The sequence below is a fragment of the Necator americanus genome, chromosome III, assembly GCF_031761385.1.
Source record: "Necator americanus strain Aroian chromosome III, whole genome shotgun sequence".
Classification (NCBI taxonomy): Eukaryota; Metazoa; Nematoda; class Chromadorea; order Rhabditida; family Ancylostomatidae; genus Necator; species Necator americanus.
Window position 1 is genome coordinate 7917500 of NC_087373.1, and position 16199 is coordinate 7933698.

Sequence of the window (16199 nt, forward strand, 5' to 3'; positions counted from 1 at the left end):
CTCCTAGAATTATGTCACTGTGAGTTAGAGTTAACTTCTTAGAGCTTGTTTTTAGCTGTATCCACTGCTAATGCAGAAGTGTATGTGACAAATTCCACAACAAACCATTCTGCTGAGGATCTCGTAGTCACCGTTCAGAAGCCAGAAAAAAAAGCTCTCATAAAAATGCAAAGGCTGGAGAAAGTGTTATTGAGATGATTACATTATTACCAACACTGAATAGAATTCTTTGCTGTGAAAGTTTTTCCTGTATCAGCCAGACAACGGTGGTAAAAAGCATGAGTTCGTCGATTACCTGAACTGTGTCTTTTTCCTGGGGGTCTTATTCTAATCCTGTTCGCTACCGTACTATGTAGTTTTTAGTTGTGCTGAACTACAGCTTAGAAATTATGCGAACTTCGTTGATCTTGTATGTCATGTTTGTCCACTTCGGGTGTTATTGCTGTCTTAATTTTGACACTCTATACTCCTGTGTTTTTATTGCATTATAATGGGTACCTTTCACTAGTATATTCCGGAACACTAAGTGTCTAGAGAACAGAACCGAATAAGGAATTGTTGTAGGAGTGATGTCTGATGGGCAGCAAGTACAGCAACCAAACCAACCCGGAGGACCATCGCATCTAATCGCCGCTCTGAGTTCTCGAGGCGGAGGACCACAACAACAGCAACAAATTCAACCTGGAGGCGGCCCTATTCGTGTTCAGCTTCAACAACAAGGCCGTGCTCCTATTGTGCCATATCCACAAGGAGCAGGTGGTCAACCAGCTCCACCTCAAATGCGAACAGTTCAGCAAGTATATCAACAGCAATCAAATGGACCACCACAACAACGAATTGTTCATCAAATCGCTCAGCGGCCAGTGATGAGCCAACCAGCACAAATGATGCGAGTTAGCAGTGCGCCACAACCCACCATGCAAATCGTACATACCGGCCCACCACCACAACAACAAATTCATGTTTCCTCATCTCCCATAATGGGACCACGACAGACTCCGCAGCAACCGACTCGCGCCCAACTTGCCCCCCTACCTGGAGGTCAACCACCACCACCAGGTGCCAATGTGCAGCCAATGCTAGCAGCCCCCAGCTCTAATGGTTCTATCATGGATCGTATGCGTATCGACGAACTGGCACGACAAACTAGTGCAAATACAGTACTTGACGACGTGGTGAAGGTAATTTCCAACTTTGTTCTCATTCGCATCAGGCGTTCAGTGTTTTTTCAGTTTTCCTTTTGTCATTTTCTCCTAATTAACCAAAATTTTGGTCGTAAATCACTACGAAACTTTGGATTATTGACTCCTACTAATTCATTCATGTCAAATTTCCCCAGCTTGTTCTGCACGTACGGGAACAAAACCACTTGGTGATTTTTTTTTTGTTTTGTTCTAGGAAGTTCACTGAAGTTCTGAACATCTTTTTGATGTTCATACTATTACGCAAACATCAAACCTCTCATTCTTTTCTTCCAAGGCTTCCCGCAGAGTTCACAGCCTAACCAATCAAATGTAGGGGATTCCTATGCATATTGAGAGGGTATTAAGCGTAGAGTAGTTATCATGCGATAGTTCATTTCCATTAAGAGAGGTGGAGTCCTCGTCGAGTACCCTATGGAGTTTTACGGAAAACTTATTTTCTGGAGTACAACTACAGTACAGCGCACTACTTTGAATTGCTGCCGATCATTTAGGCGATGCGTATGAGTTCGACTCAGAAAAAAAAAAACATCGATTCAGAAACAAAACTACTATGACTGACTATTTGTAGGACATGCTATGCGATTACACCGATGAATTCATAAATGAGTTAGTAAGCCATGTGTGCAAGCTGGTGAAGCATCGTGGAAACCATCGAATTGAAGCTCGTGACGTGGAGTTCGTGCTCGATATGGTGTATAAGATGCCGTCAGCACCCCGTGCATCAGTACACGTCTTCGGTGCACCGGCTCCGATCCGCCCTGACCGTATCACTCCGCAACCCACCGAAGCACATAAACAACGTATGTTGCTCATAAAAAAGGTGGTAAAGAAACCTTGATTGTGTGCATTCGAAGACGTTAGTCCTATGCTACTTGCGGGTCAATATTGTTCTGCAGTTTTCGGTGTGATGTATGGGTTATTTTTGTATTGATATGTGTAAACATTGGTGTGGCCCACTTATTTTCTTTGTCCTTACGATTTCCAGAGCTTCTCTACCTTTGTTAGGTATGACGTATTTAATATTATAAAAAGAAACATTTTGGTTGAATGTTGTTGATTGGTGTTGACTTTAGTTGTTACTGGCCGCTTTATCGAAAATTACATGAGCTCAGTATCTCGTTTTGTATAGGTGCTCATTCGTCATCATTTTAAATTTAATTTTTACTATTGGAATTCCGCAACAGGCACGAAACATCTTTTCCTTTTGCTAATCTTTTCTCGAAAGAGTGTCATTCTTAATATAATTTGACTATGGTCCTATATGAAGTGGATTTTCGTTCATTAGCTACTGTGTGTTGCTGGAATCAGAACCTTTCTGTTCTTTACTATTTCTTCTTTTAATTAGTTTATCAAAAGAGTCCTTTCTTAAGCTACATATTCTTATCGATCCTCATGAAGATCAAATGTGTAATTGTTCTTGTTTTTGACCTTATAGACAGTTTGCAATGTGAGTGTGGTATGAACCTGAACATCGATCAGTTAAACTGTTGAAGGAAATGAATGATTGAATGTAATTTTTCGCCTTATCTTTCTTAAGGACACTGCCTAATCAGTGTTTATGTTGCGTCGTGTTTCGTTGACTCGTTGCTTTGTTTGATGTGCCGGTCGTTCTGGCGAGGAACGTCCTTTCGATATTATAGCCAGATATAGTTTGGTTTGTAGCTCCAATTCTTCGATGTAATTTTTCCCTTGCTTGTGATAGGAAAAGTTTCCAGAATTCACAATACTTTCAGTTATTCAGTTCATTTTTTGGAGAACCGTGTTCACAAAATGTTATTTAAAGTGAGCCTCAGACTTCCTTATATCTTCGGAAGAATCTCAGGTTGTCAGCAACGTTCACAGCGGGGAAGTCTGGTGACTCTGGGGTTTGGTGGTTTTTGAACATTCAGTCGTGACCGTTCAGTAACCACCAAAGCAGGGAGCCGCCGAACTCTGCTGGAGGACTTGAAGATTGTCATTCGCAAGTAGAGTAGTCATGCAGCAGCTATATTGGTACTGGTGGGTCGTCACTGAATATATTTTTTCAATCTAGAGCTGCACTCAGTCGGGAATCAATTGTTCGCGCTAGCTCCACTGCCACTCTGAGCGCCTTGGAACTGTGCGATTTCTCTCGAAATCGATCGAAGCCGGCTGTAAGCTGGCTGTGACTAACTAACTGCATTGCCAATATGTGTGCTTAAGATGTTTATCTCCAAAGCACAGTGTTTTTTTCATGTAGACAGTATACTACGATTGTAGAGCGGTAAACAACAGGAGGCGTTACCACCCAGTGTGAATTCTGTAAAACCAGCGAATGAGGATAGAACTGCAACGATGAAGCTTTTTGTTTTGGCGCTTCCAATTATATGTACGTCATCAACAAACCCGAATTTTTCTGATGTTTCTCGTAGCTATTGGTCTCGCTCTCAAATTTTCCACCACTGACCGCCGTTATCGACAACTTGCTTATATATTATGCTGGACAAACAAAATCTAATTTTTGCTGGATAGTTTTGATTATGTATACAAGTGATGAGCTGGTTTCGTTGACAGTTGTGTACATTTCTTTGATGTCTTCCCTTTCCTTAAGATTGCTTTATTTCTTTTGCGCAATTAAAGCATTTTGGTCTAGCCTCATTTTAAAGTACTCTACTATCGATTTCGAGGATCACGCGTTCATGACCTACACTTGCTAATACTAATCTGTTGCCCATCCAAAATTAATTGATGGTGATCGTAAGAGTGAAAAATGCCAACGAGAGAACTGGAATTAGACCAGAATGTTCTCGAATATACACGAATAAGAATTGCGCGAAAGACCGGTTCTGAAGTGTGTGGATGGAAACTCTTCCTATCTGCGAACACATTGATCGTGTCTTATCATGATGCTCATCGTAAGCAACCGCATTCTTTATGCCGTCATTTTCAGTGTATTGATAGGCGAGTGCGGGTGTGTCGAGATGTGAGTTCGTTATGCCGTGTCGTATTCTACTGTTCCCTACCGTCCGAAATATTGTAGGTGCGAAAAATGCCGCTTATGCCACCTGGCTTGCCTAAACGGAAGTCCGACGAAGCGCTGGACGACTCAGCACCAGATGAAAAGTGAATATTACATGTACGGAGGGAGACAAATGGCGTGAACTGATCTGCTGATCGATGCCGCAGGAGCTGAGCTGCACCGGCCATCGTCCGCGAAAGACGCATAGGCAATGCCAGGGTTTCTATGTAGTGGGATAATCTGTTTGTGTGATAGTGTCTTTCAACTAATGCATTCACGAACGTCTTTGGTTATACCGCGATAAGAAAGGGATGCAATGATATTTTCTTCTTTTCGCTTCTTTTCTTCTTGCGAATCTGCATGATTGCTTGATAAGGAGCATTCAGTGTCATTCCATACCAGATTTTTCGTTCTAATCGTTCGATGTTGCTTATCGGTTGCCTCGTTTCAGTCAAATACACTTTTTGAGGACATTCAAATTACGAGCATTCAGTTTTTGTTGGATGTTCAAGAATTGCAGTGATTCTAATCTATTCTATCATTACTGCTTTTTTGTGTGAGGTGATATAAAATGTCTACCAAAGTCATATCGGAGAATTCTTATGTTAAGCAGAACGGCAGGAATATATTCAGCTATCGACGGGCTCCGTTGGACAAATTGCCTGTCCTTTTATTCTGTCGCTAAAATTAAACATGTTTGCATACATCTACCTTAGCTTTCACGATTGAGTGCTGGTTTTTTTCTCCGATCTTACTCGTATTTCGCAAAGCATTACTTTATTAAATTTCCCATTTGCTCATTAGAATTCTCTATGAACTCATTCCAAAAGAAAATATGCATAAACTCATGTTTCATTTTTTTACTTCGAATGCTGTATAAGCTCACAAGCGATTTCTGAAGTATGGTTTAGTTTCCTTCGTTCGTTGGGATATTTTTGTTTGCGCTGAGTCCAACGCCCAGTCCAGTTGCAATCTTCTGTTTGTCAAAAGAATTAGAACTAACAAGGAGAATTAAGATTGAGCAAATGCCGCGGTCTCTTACCAGGACTCTTTCCCAATTTTTCTTCATTTATTTTTTTTTTGAAACTTTCTCGAAAAGCATTACAAACGTACTTTGGTTTGAGTATGATTTTAACGAGGAATCTATCGAAAACAAGCAAATTTTTCCAACATTTACTGTTTAATGAAAGGAAATTTCACGATGTGTTCATTAAGATTTTTTTTCTGAAATTCACTCGAATTGGAGTAAGTGTTTTCTAACTTCTGCTTACTAATCTTCTAACTTTTATGACGTCTTATTGGAATTTGATATACCCCCGTTTTTGCCTACTAATATTCACCTCACAGAGGACTCGAATACTTACGTGCAGAAACGAGCATACCAATCTAAACGGCTGCGACGATCCCTATTGATTTGGGCAACTGCACGTGTACTTTGGGCGCTGCAATTAATTCATATTTGACACTCTGAAATTCTTGATAAGTGTTTCTTGAGAGGAAAGAAGTTGTTTTACTTCCGTGTGATATTTCTAAATTACTTCTTTACTCATGAAATCGCATATAAAAATGTGGCAACCGACAGAAGTGACGTTGTTTCGATTAGAATGTTGCTATGCGATTTTGTTGGGATTCTCAGTTAATTGGTAGTTTTTCGTGTTTGCATGAACTTTATGCATGCAAGCAGATTATCGGGAACGCTATTGCTATCTATTTATATAAGATAACATCGCGATGCTGTATACTTTTATCCAGACTAATGCTGAACGATAGCATTTGCTCGCACGCATTCAGCCTTAATTTCGATCTTAGAAGGACGGATGACATAGTTTAAATAAGACCCTCATGAATAATGTCAACATCATTGTCTAGTTCTAGTACTATTCTTCTTTTAAGGAAGCGCTCTCTTGAGAAGATGGCCCAAATCACCAGACACATCATTCACACTGCAAATGCTCCAGCAGCTGTTGGTCCATACAGGTATTAAATTGAGCTTTTCTCAAAAAAAAAAAAAAAAAAAAAAAGATTTATGCTGGTCACGAATTTAACTGTTGACCATTTATATACACTCTTTCTTCGATTATTTTATATCTCTGAGAGTTTTTGATACATTTGAACTTTAGATGAAGTAACTTTTGTAGAGGTTGTTGCGAGAAGCATTTCCTCGAATTAATTGACGTGTCCAATGACAGCAGTTCAATTCAATAAAGTCTTTTTGCGGACATCATTGTATATGATTCGCAAGCAGATAGTTGAACTCTAAGCCCTTAAATAATTTCAGTAAAATATGCTGGTCTTTTATGCTTTCTTCAATTACTCAGATTTTTTTTGAGCGCATGTTCGTGAATAACTCGTATCTTAGCCAAGCTGTTCGCGTTGACAACACTATCTACGTGAGTGGCTCTTTGGGGTTGGATCCTAAGACTGGTGAACTGAAAAATGGTATAAAAGAGCAAGCACATCAATCACTCAAAAACATAGGAGAGATCTTGAAGGCGGCTGGAGTTGGATATGGAAACGGTGAGTTCCTTATCCACTTTTTTCAGGACGATATGAGTAAAAATTGTCGGGAATGATAATCAACCATCGATGAAATCCAGGTAGGCAAATCCCTTAAAAGTTGTGGAATATCCGTGCCATAACTACAGCAGGCAGATGGCTAGCCGGCTGCCTGTATGGAACAAATTATTCTGGTTGTTATTCGTGTAATGTTAGTGGTAAGCAAAAACCATAGGTTCTGTTGAACAGGTTTTTTTTTGGGACTAGACATATTGTTATTTTGCAACACTGATGATTGTGTAGGATGTTGTCATAAAGGCTTCCATATTCGTGCTCTTTTGTATCCTTCTTTTTATTCAGTGGTAAAGACTACAGTTCTTTTGGCTGACATCAATGACTTCACTACCGTCAATGACATCTACAAAGAGTATTTCACGGCGAAATACCCAGCCAGAGCTGCCTATCAGGTAGGAGATTAGAGTCTAACATTGTTTATCATCTGACGTCATTTGGTGGTCTTAAAAAGCACTATCCATTTCCATTTCCATTGCGAAACGTACCGTTCAGGTTGCTGTTTTACCGAAGAAAGCACTAGTTGAAATCGAGGCTATAGCAGTGGCAGGAGAAATCAAAGATGCATAAGATGTGTTTGTGTAGAAAGTAGTCTGTGCCTTGTTTGATTCGTTTTGGATGATGTGAAACTTCTAGAGGTTTTTATTGTGTATGCAACCGCATTTTGTACTGCCGCGCTTTAGTTCGTTTGAATAAAGGATGCCGTTGTTACTGTTTTTGGAAAAAATACTGTGATAAAATATTCCTAAAATCTTGGATTGTTCTGCATGCTTTGAGCTGCTTTTATGTCGTTGCAATGATGAGCGTGATAAATTCTTATGTTGCGACACTATTGTTCTGACAATAATGGTTCTTTAGTCATATTTTTGAACGGAGTGCACTGTTCTCGTAAACTGTATGTAAGTGTAGCTTTAGTGAAATAGTACAGCTAAAGAATAGGAACTGTGATAAAAGATACAAAAGGATATAAACATCTTGAAAAAATGTCTTATTACCCACGGGAAAAAGACGATATTCCGTTTCTGATGACCCCTCCTTAAAGACAGCGTACCATGATTTTGACATGGTGAGGAACCCACAACGGAAGCGTAGAGTTCGGAAAGTAGATTGCGGAACCTAGCTCACTGTCCTCTGATCGTCGCAAAAAGTGAGGTCGTAAAAAACGGCGTGAAAGACACCGTTTTTTTTTACGACGATTCCAGTTGCGCCACCCTTGTGCACGGGCCTCATCCATGAGCGAGCGGTCGAAGATCGATTATGCGTGTCTCACCAGCCTATTAAAGTGAGACGATTCGCTGCTGAGGAGACCGGAGAAGTACATATAAGTGGAAGCGTGTTCTAACGTACCTCGTAGGAAGTAAAGCGGTTCCTACGCTGTTTTTTTTTCGACGATTTGGGAAAGATGACCGGGACCGTGCTGAGTTCGGCTATCTACTATATGAACTTTACGCTTCCGCTGTGGACTCCGCAGCACGTCAAAACCTTTACGCGCTGTCATTAATAGGAGGTCCCTACCTGTGGGATTTTACCGTTACCGTTACCTTATCTGTTTCCTGTGGTGCTGGTTGGAAGAAGAAAAATTTTTGGAATAGAAAGGAGAAAAGAGGATGGGCGTACACATCACAACATTGGTTTCGACGATTCTACACGCTCAGTGAATGTCCGCAGAATTTAAAAGCGTTTGAGAAAAGTTCTAGACTAGATATATACGAAGTATAGGAAGGAATGTTTTTTGCAACTGTATGCTTGAATATGAACGACATAAGTCTGTAGGAACCGTGAAGATCTGGCTGACTCCATGTTGCACGATGATCGGATTTATTTTCGACGATAGATTGAATTTATTTCTTTGTAGTTTGGAGGAATATAGCGTTTGAAAGATACTGTGATAAGAGGAACAATGGTCAAAACCTTTTTTTTAAACTAACATTGAGGGGATCGGTTCTTGAGGGACTTTGGTTCGAGGAAGAAATTATGAGATTACAAGAGGAGATGTTATCTCTCATAATAGCTGTGATCGAAGAAGAAATGTAAGAGAAAACCTTCATTAATGCCTTGAAATGTCAGTAATATAGATCTCACAATTATTCTGGGGAGTTTGGCAATATTAGTCCACCAACTCTAGCATTGTCTAAGCAAGAGGGTAGAGCGAACGAGTGGGTGCTGACTGCTCGCCAACAGATGCGTCGCGGCTAATTGGGTTGGCTGAAAATGGTTGTGGCAAGCGTTTGCAAAGAGTTTGACTAATTCTATCTTTCTGAAGAGCTGTCTAAGACTAGTAATTTTTCTTGCAGAACCATCAGTAATATGAGATACCTTGACGTGATCGCGTACTTTTTGAATATCAAACCTTTAGATGATTTTGAAAGGTACTCTTCCAACTTTATCAATGCAAGAATCACCTAAAGGCTTGATAGTATGTTGAAGCAAATATTTCACTTGTTCTTTATCTGTTTTTTTTTCATATATAAAATTGAAATTCTCTACATAACTGATATTGAATGTAAGACTTTGGTTTCTTAATATATATATATATATATATATATATATATATATATATAATAAAATATGACCTGCACATGTGCTGCGTTGGGCGGCGTCACATTGCTTCGCATTGATTTTTGCAAGGCGCCGCCGATAGTGGTGGTGGGCGTACATTCCATCGGTTCCACGTTCAACCTCGTTTCTTCCAATATACGTTCTTTTTATACTTCTACCCATTATTAGTATTAGAGATACCTGGAAAGTAATATTGTCTTTAAGGCTGTCAATAGTTGAGTAGCGGTTGTATATGAGCTGATTTTTGACACCGAAGCTGTGCAGGATATTCTTGTACAGGAAAGATTTCTGATATACATCTAGCAGCACTAAATGTCGAATTTTCTTCACCAGATTGAATAACTTATTTATTTTAATAGGAACCTTAAGAACATTACTTCATTCCTTAGGTACTCCTAATACATGGAATTTCGTCTTTCGAAACATGCGCCTAGAAAATCACGTGGTAAGGTCATAGAGTAATTTCGGCTGGTGGACGTCGTTTATAGCCTAGATTAAGTGTAGTGCCATTTGGGGAAAAATGTAGTGGGGAGAGGGGGGAGACACTCAGTGGCGCCCTTATTTCTCGACGATCTTACTTTTTTCCCTTGGTAACATTAGCTAACATGCTATAGATCCTCTAAGACTAATGCTTAGGTATTAGGGCCTCGATTGATTTAATTATTTATTCCCAAAAAATAAGGGCGCTCTTGAGTGCACTCCCTCCCCCCAACCACATTTTACCCGTGTCATTTACGAGGTTCATCCACTTTCGTCATAAATAAGCGCTCTTAGGTAGATAGAAAGAGAATATTTATCTTCGAGTAGGTCCTTATAACTTACGGACATCCCTATCCAATTGTGGCTACGTATCTCGTTGGCTGTCTGTCGTACGGGATCAGGTCATCACAGTGATCTGAAAACTAATGGAATTCCGCAAGCGGTCGCACTGGTCTTTAGGTTACGATCGAGGTGAGACTTTTACTAGATCCAATAAGTCTGCGGAGATGTATACGGGTCCCAGCGCGCCACTTCGAGTCGTGATTCAGGTCGCTTTGACCCGAGTTCAGTTCGTAAAGTATGTAGAGCTTGAAGCAGCGATGCTGCAGACGCCAGCGAGAGAGCCGCAATGGGATTAGAATGGAGCTATACACTTTGGGAAATAAAGGCATATTTAAGCTTAGAAAAATATCAAAACCGGTAAGAATCCACTTAAAAAATAGAAAAAAAGAACTGCGTCCTTATTAGATGTCTCTCCTTGTTTCATGGTAAGGTTTTTCGTTCACGTCTAGTTTTTTTTTCGATTTTGCTGGATCAAGAAGTCTTGAAATGTGTTGTACTTTACTTCATTGGATGAAATGCTATGAAGTACTTGTTACCATAACTTTTTTGCTTGAAACAATCTAACGGGTTTATCAAATCAATAAATGAGATATTAATCTTATTTCAGGTTGCAGTGGACATTTAACAGCGACAGCCGATAACAGCAAAGATGAGCGAGAAAGCTGTTGCAACCGAAGATCAGAAATCGAACACAGTAGCCCGAAGATGTGAACGAGAACATCTCCGAGAAGAGCCATTTCAACCAGTGAAGGCGATTTTTGTTCCATCTCAACAAAGAGGACGTGACGTTGCCGTCTACATTTTCCCGAATAATCACGAGCTCTGCTATGAATGGCATTATCAACTGGCACATTCGGATAATTGTACATTGACCTACATGTGTTGCGAATGTAAATCACTAAAGACACGTGATCGTAAGAGATATACGCGACCAGTGGCATCGTGTCGCATTGTGAACGGCTATTTTACCACTGATCCGCTGAATCCGATCCGACCACATTTTTGCGAACCACGCAACACGACTAAGATTGCCGCTCGACGACTCATCATAGAACGATGTAATGAGCTGAGAGATCGTACTGCTAGCGCCCAGCGACCTGCATCAGTAGAACTGCACGAACTTTTGTGCAGAATTTCGTCGGAGAACTTTGGTGAGTTTTTTTTGTTAATCTCGAGCATAAATCTACATAAGGTTTGTAAAGTTTCAAAAATATCCAGTTTATTTTTTACGATGATAGTATGGTCAAAACGACATGAAGCATGTACGCAGTTGCGTACGCGGCATCTCTCGAGCCGCTTCGGTGGAGCGTAGCGGCTAGGAGCGTGGTGAAACCCTTGCTAGCACCACCCATCGCTGCAGTTTGCGATGGTCTCACCTCGCTTCCAACTGCTGCCTCCACCGCGCCGTTTCGAGCGCGTACGCAAATGCATCGCAATTACACTCGTGGTTCATATCGTCTTGACCCGACTATAAGCACTGTTCATGAAGGACAAGGAGTTTCCATGTCCGTCCATGGTAATTTGCAGATAGTAGTGGTTTAAAGGGAGAATACCAAGAATCTGACGTGGTATCGATTTCCAATGAAAAGCTTCTATATAGGGCCGTAAATTGGGGAAAACCAGGTGGTTCTGCTCATTTCTCCGTAGTCGCTATAAAAGACGGCTGGAAGCCGCCGTTTTTTTTTAAATGACGTCATGCATTGCAACGCACCACCTTTTTGCATGTACCGCATCAACGAGCAAATCTTCGAGGATTAATAAGGTCTTCTCACCAGCCTATCCAAGTTAAACTAATGAATGGACTGCTGAGGGGAACGGAACGTGCACACAGAGGCACGTTCTAACACGCCTAGTAGGAACTAAAACGATTCACATGCCGTTTCTTACGACGATCACGAAAAAGTGAGCAGAAGCACATGGTTTTCCGCAAACCAATATCATCGTTCTGGCAAGAAAACAAAAAAATGACCCATCAAGAAAGGATTTTGCTAAGATTACATTATCCTATCTACCCAGAAGTGCGCGTAAAGGAAAAAATATATTCAAGAAAAAAAAAAAAACAAGTAAAGAAAGGATGTGGAGACTCGACGAGTTTATCAATACCATAGTATTATCGACCTGTTTTCAAATCGGAAGCAGGGGCGTGGCTGTGGCTGTTTATACCGAAAACACAACGCCCCACGGTGACAAGTACATTCGACGTTGACTATACAACAATTGGCCCTCGCATAAGGCTATATTCTGTCTTGATTAATTTTTACTTAATCATCTTTTTGATCGAGACATATTTCAAAAAAAGATTTGCCAACCTAGGTGTTCTCTCAGCGGACGAAAGATTGGCAGTTATAGAACAGTTCACATGTCCCAGTGAAAATGGACTGGACAACGCCAGAAGAGTGATCCAACGAGCGCAACAGCGTGCGAGACAAGTAATATTTATATTCTTCGTATTTTGCCGTGAATCTACAATATATTTCTTCAAAATATCATGTTTTGTTTCATTTGCAGAATGGTGTTAAACATAATGAGAGGAAACGTTTTCGCTGCATTCTGTGTGCGAGTTTTCGTCATTTCCCATGTGGTCGAAGACCACCGTTTAACCGTCATCATATAGCAGTCCTGCTGGCTGCACTGATGCGCTACAGACAGCTGAGCGTTGATTGTGCAAAAGATGTGTACCAGACATGTTCGTTGAAAAGGAAGATGTTGTGCAAAGAACATTATGTTGAAGCTGTAAGTTCATTAAACCTTAATTTCTCGAATGTTATGGTTAGAAGAACGGATTTCCCAACTTCCCATTCTACTCAGTCTCCCTTGGGCGAGAGGATCTCTTACTTATGTTAAAGAATGTGGAGCTGGGCATCTAAAATCTTGAAGCTTACTTTGCTGGAATTTAAAAATTGTGATTGAAATCTGTTGTCTGCAAGTTAATGTAGGTCTTTACAGTGTCCTAACTGCGTACTGGTTTAGAATTTTGGCAATCGTGGGAAGATACCATGCAAAAGAAGGGAGTGATCCTCAAATTTCCAACATTTTAATCTTTAAGTCCTCTCTTCTTGGGAAGCGTATTTATGTTCTCTTGTGATGGCAACGAGGTTTAGGTAAAACTTTCCATTGGCCTTGGTGACAATCTTTAAGAACGGTGGTTCACCAGCCCCGCTAGTCGGTGAGACTGGCCTTTGATAAAGACGAGTTTGTCGAAACGTCAAGTCAATAATAAAGTTGCACTTAAACGTCGTTGGCTAACAAGAAAACGTAAAAATTTGAATCTTTGTGCAATGTTGTACTGCTGCCAAATTTTCACAGCGAATGCAGCAATGTTTAAGATGATATTGCGATGTGTTTCCTCCTGAGGAACTACTACTGAATAATCCGGATTTAGAAAGATAAGAAAGAAAGGATGCGTAGAATAATGGTACACACTACATATCGTTCTCTGCAAAATCAAAAACTTGGAATGAGTTCCTTCTATGAGGAGCTCCTTAACAGTTTTTTTTTTCTTAAGAAGTTCCTACCTTTTTGCTCATCTGGTAGTTCTGTTTTTTAACGAATTCATTTAGATGTGACTGAACGTATCTAAAATGTTTAGTAATTACAGTGTTTGTGTTACATTATACTCAATTGTCTGTCTATTTATAGGCTACATCCTTGATTACTGAAATAAAAACCACTACAATTGGACTTCCTGGAAATGATATCGATCTAAACGCCCTTCATATGAGCGAAGGAATGATCTCTTCCGAACTTGTGAAGCATTTGAATACAGAAAGTGGAAGGTTCGATGTGAGTGGGTATCAAACAAATCACCTTTTGAAATTGCTATTGCTAACACTTTCTTATTCAGTCCAAAGAGTGGATCACAGCAAGGAGCGTCGCGTTCTTCTTAAATGACACCATGGCTTATTGTGTAGATAAGAATGTTACCGGCGAAGTTGGTGGCTGCCAACTCTCTGTCAACGAATCTGCAAATGTCGAAGAGGTGATGGTTCACAGCAGCTGTTATTTTAATCAAATAGGGATTATTCTGTTAATAATTACAGGACGGGTGTGATCTTGAAGCGACAGATGTACTTGATTTACTCAAACCAAGGCTTAAAGAAGATGCTGAAGAAGAGGAGAAAATCATGAATATTCTAAGCAATTTGTCTGGAGAACGGTATTCAGGCGCTGTGGTGAGTGGTTGATTGCCTTGATGACGTTGTGATGCCTATAATGATGAACTTCTATATTATATGAATCAAATCCATCAAAACTGATACATGACTCAATTATCTCCACTTGCCACTTTCACTCGTTTTCGCTGATTAAAGGCATCACCCCACGAAGCTGGCTGGTACCGGTTTCAGCCAGGTAATGCCTATACAGGGTCGTAGATTGTGGGGAAGAGGGTAATTCTGTTCATCTCTCTCTCTCTCTCTCTCTGTGTCAGTGTAAACCACTGCAATGCATCCGTTTTATGGCAACTTAACGTGCTTTGAAATGTCGCATCCCATCTTCTTCGATAGTTCGTAGTCTCTAGTCGGTATCTCCACATGGTTCGACTGGGCTAAATCTAAGTTTGCTTTTGCAGAAGCAAGAACCTCATGACGAAATTGGGACTGTCCCTACTCATCCTGCCATTCCCTCTTCAAATCCGCTGCAAGAAGGTTTGAGCGAAACGATCGACAAGCTGGAGGGGTGTGATGCCCACGAGGTAACTGAACATAGCTTTCTGCTTATATCTCTGGAAAATTTCCCACAGACTAGTTGGAAAAACAGTTGCTCATAGCCTTGCGTTGTTTTCTATCTCTCCTATTCCAACGTATGTCTTATGTACAAGGCTGATTTGTTTTCATTAAATTCACTCTTCGCGTTGCGTGTTTCAGCACAGCAGTATTTCCTTCAGGCAGAACGGATAGACCGATCGCCAGGATCTTCGGTTTCAAATTCTCAGTCCAGTACCTCAGTAACAGAAGGGATGGAAGATTCTTTTGAGGATCGAAACTTTGTAGTTGAAGGGAAAAAGCTGCTCGAGTTATTTCGATACTGTGGTACGAACATGGATGCAAGCGGCAGTTCGTTCCGCCTCTCTGCCGTTGGAAACGCTCCAGTTGTCGATTTCTTGTGTATGCAATGTCTGAAGGAGAAAGGAAAGGGAACTCGCTGGGAGGGATGCTCCGGAGATAGAAAATCAATGGAGCAGAAGTAAGGAGTCTAAGTAAGTGTTTAAACACAATATTTATCAAGCATTAACAGATAAGTAATCAGTAATTAGCAGTCAGAATTTGGCTTTGAAACGAAATTTATTCTCGTGTTACCATAGGTGCAGCCCTTCCTTCTGAATGCCTCTCTTTGTTCACTGTTTCCGGTGCACTAAATTAGGGAGCTATGGAAGCTTATTGTTGGATTTCGCTGTATTCGTAATCCTTTTTTAAATTCGTACTGTTTTCATTAATACGGGTTCGTTTTGCATGAGTACAGGTTCGAAGATTTCACAAGCCTGCCGTTGTATTCTAACACTGTGTATTCATGCGAGGTTTTTTGTCATGTTCCCATTATTATGTATTCAGAATGTAATTGATACTTATCTTCCGTTATTAATATCACTGAACCTACTTCTACTTGACCGTGTTTCATAAACTGATGCTGTACCTGTCAGATCTAAATGTTTAAACTCAGAAACTTAGAGCTCAGAAATAGGAACAACGGGTCGCCTTTGACTAAGGTTGCCCTTTTTTTCGACTCACAGCACAGTTCTGAATGGCGGAAATTGGAATGCTGTCGGATCAGATATCTCAAACCACGAGTGTATGAAATCAAGGGAAATTTTATCGTGAGCTTTTCCCCCAACCCAGCCATTCAAACGGATCTATGTGTAAATTTAGCTAAAACCGATCGCAATGCAATATCTGCTACTTTCTTTAGGGAACAAATCGGTGAGTATGAGATGAAACTTACACTACTCAAAGCTGTTCAAGCAATAACTGCTTTTGGGCAGATCATACTATCAAGAAAGCAGAGCACAATTGAATGATGCAAGCTTGTAGTATTTGTGGTAATTGGATTCCTGAGATTGAGAGGTACTGACT

The 16199-nt window shown here is 40.5% G+C and overlaps 2 protein-coding genes across 6 annotated transcripts; both read left to right on the forward strand.

Annotated features, from left to right (window-relative positions):
• Positions 1–569: 569 nt before the first annotated feature.
• On the forward strand, positions 570–7320 carry RB195_008916 (uncharacterized protein; the record flags this gene model as incomplete). Of its 4 annotated transcripts, XM_064195661.1 has the most annotated exons (9): positions 570–1181; positions 1774–2005; positions 2846–2859; positions 4114–4146; positions 4204–4286; positions 6076–6159; positions 6542–6699; positions 7039–7145; positions 7246–7320. In XM_064195661.1, the coding sequence occupies 9 exons, from the start codon at positions 570–572 to the stop codon at positions 7318–7320; spliced, it is 1398 nt and encodes a 465-aa protein (XP_064046806.1). The 4 variants fall into 4 exon arrangements, with proteins under 4 accessions (XP_064046806.1, XP_013296258.1, XP_013296257.2 ...); XM_013440803.2 differs by lacking the exons at positions 570–1181; positions 1774–2005; positions 2846–2859 and having other exon boundaries at positions 3934–4146; XM_064195662.1 differs by lacking the exons at positions 570–1181; positions 1774–2005; positions 2846–2859; positions 4204–4286 and having other exon boundaries at positions 4067–4146.
• A 3460-nt stretch (positions 7321–10780) lies between these two features.
• RB195_008917 (uncharacterized protein) lies at positions 10781–15452 on the forward strand (the record flags this gene model as incomplete). 2 transcript variants are annotated; one of them, XM_064195664.1, is made up of 10 exons in its annotated part: positions 10781–11282; positions 12445–12560; positions 12640–12864; positions 13771–13914; positions 13976–14110; positions 14172–14303; positions 14702–14824; positions 15017–15144; positions 15254–15328; positions 15434–15452. In XM_064195664.1, 10 exons carry the CDS (start codon positions 10781–10783, stop codon positions 15450–15452), a joined length of 1599 nt encoding a protein of 532 aa, XP_064046808.1. The 2 variants fall into 2 exon arrangements, with proteins under 2 accessions (XP_064046808.1, XP_064046809.1); XM_064195663.1 differs by lacking the exon at positions 15434–15452 and having other exon boundaries at positions 15017–15319.
• Positions 15453–16199: the final 747 nt, after the last annotated feature.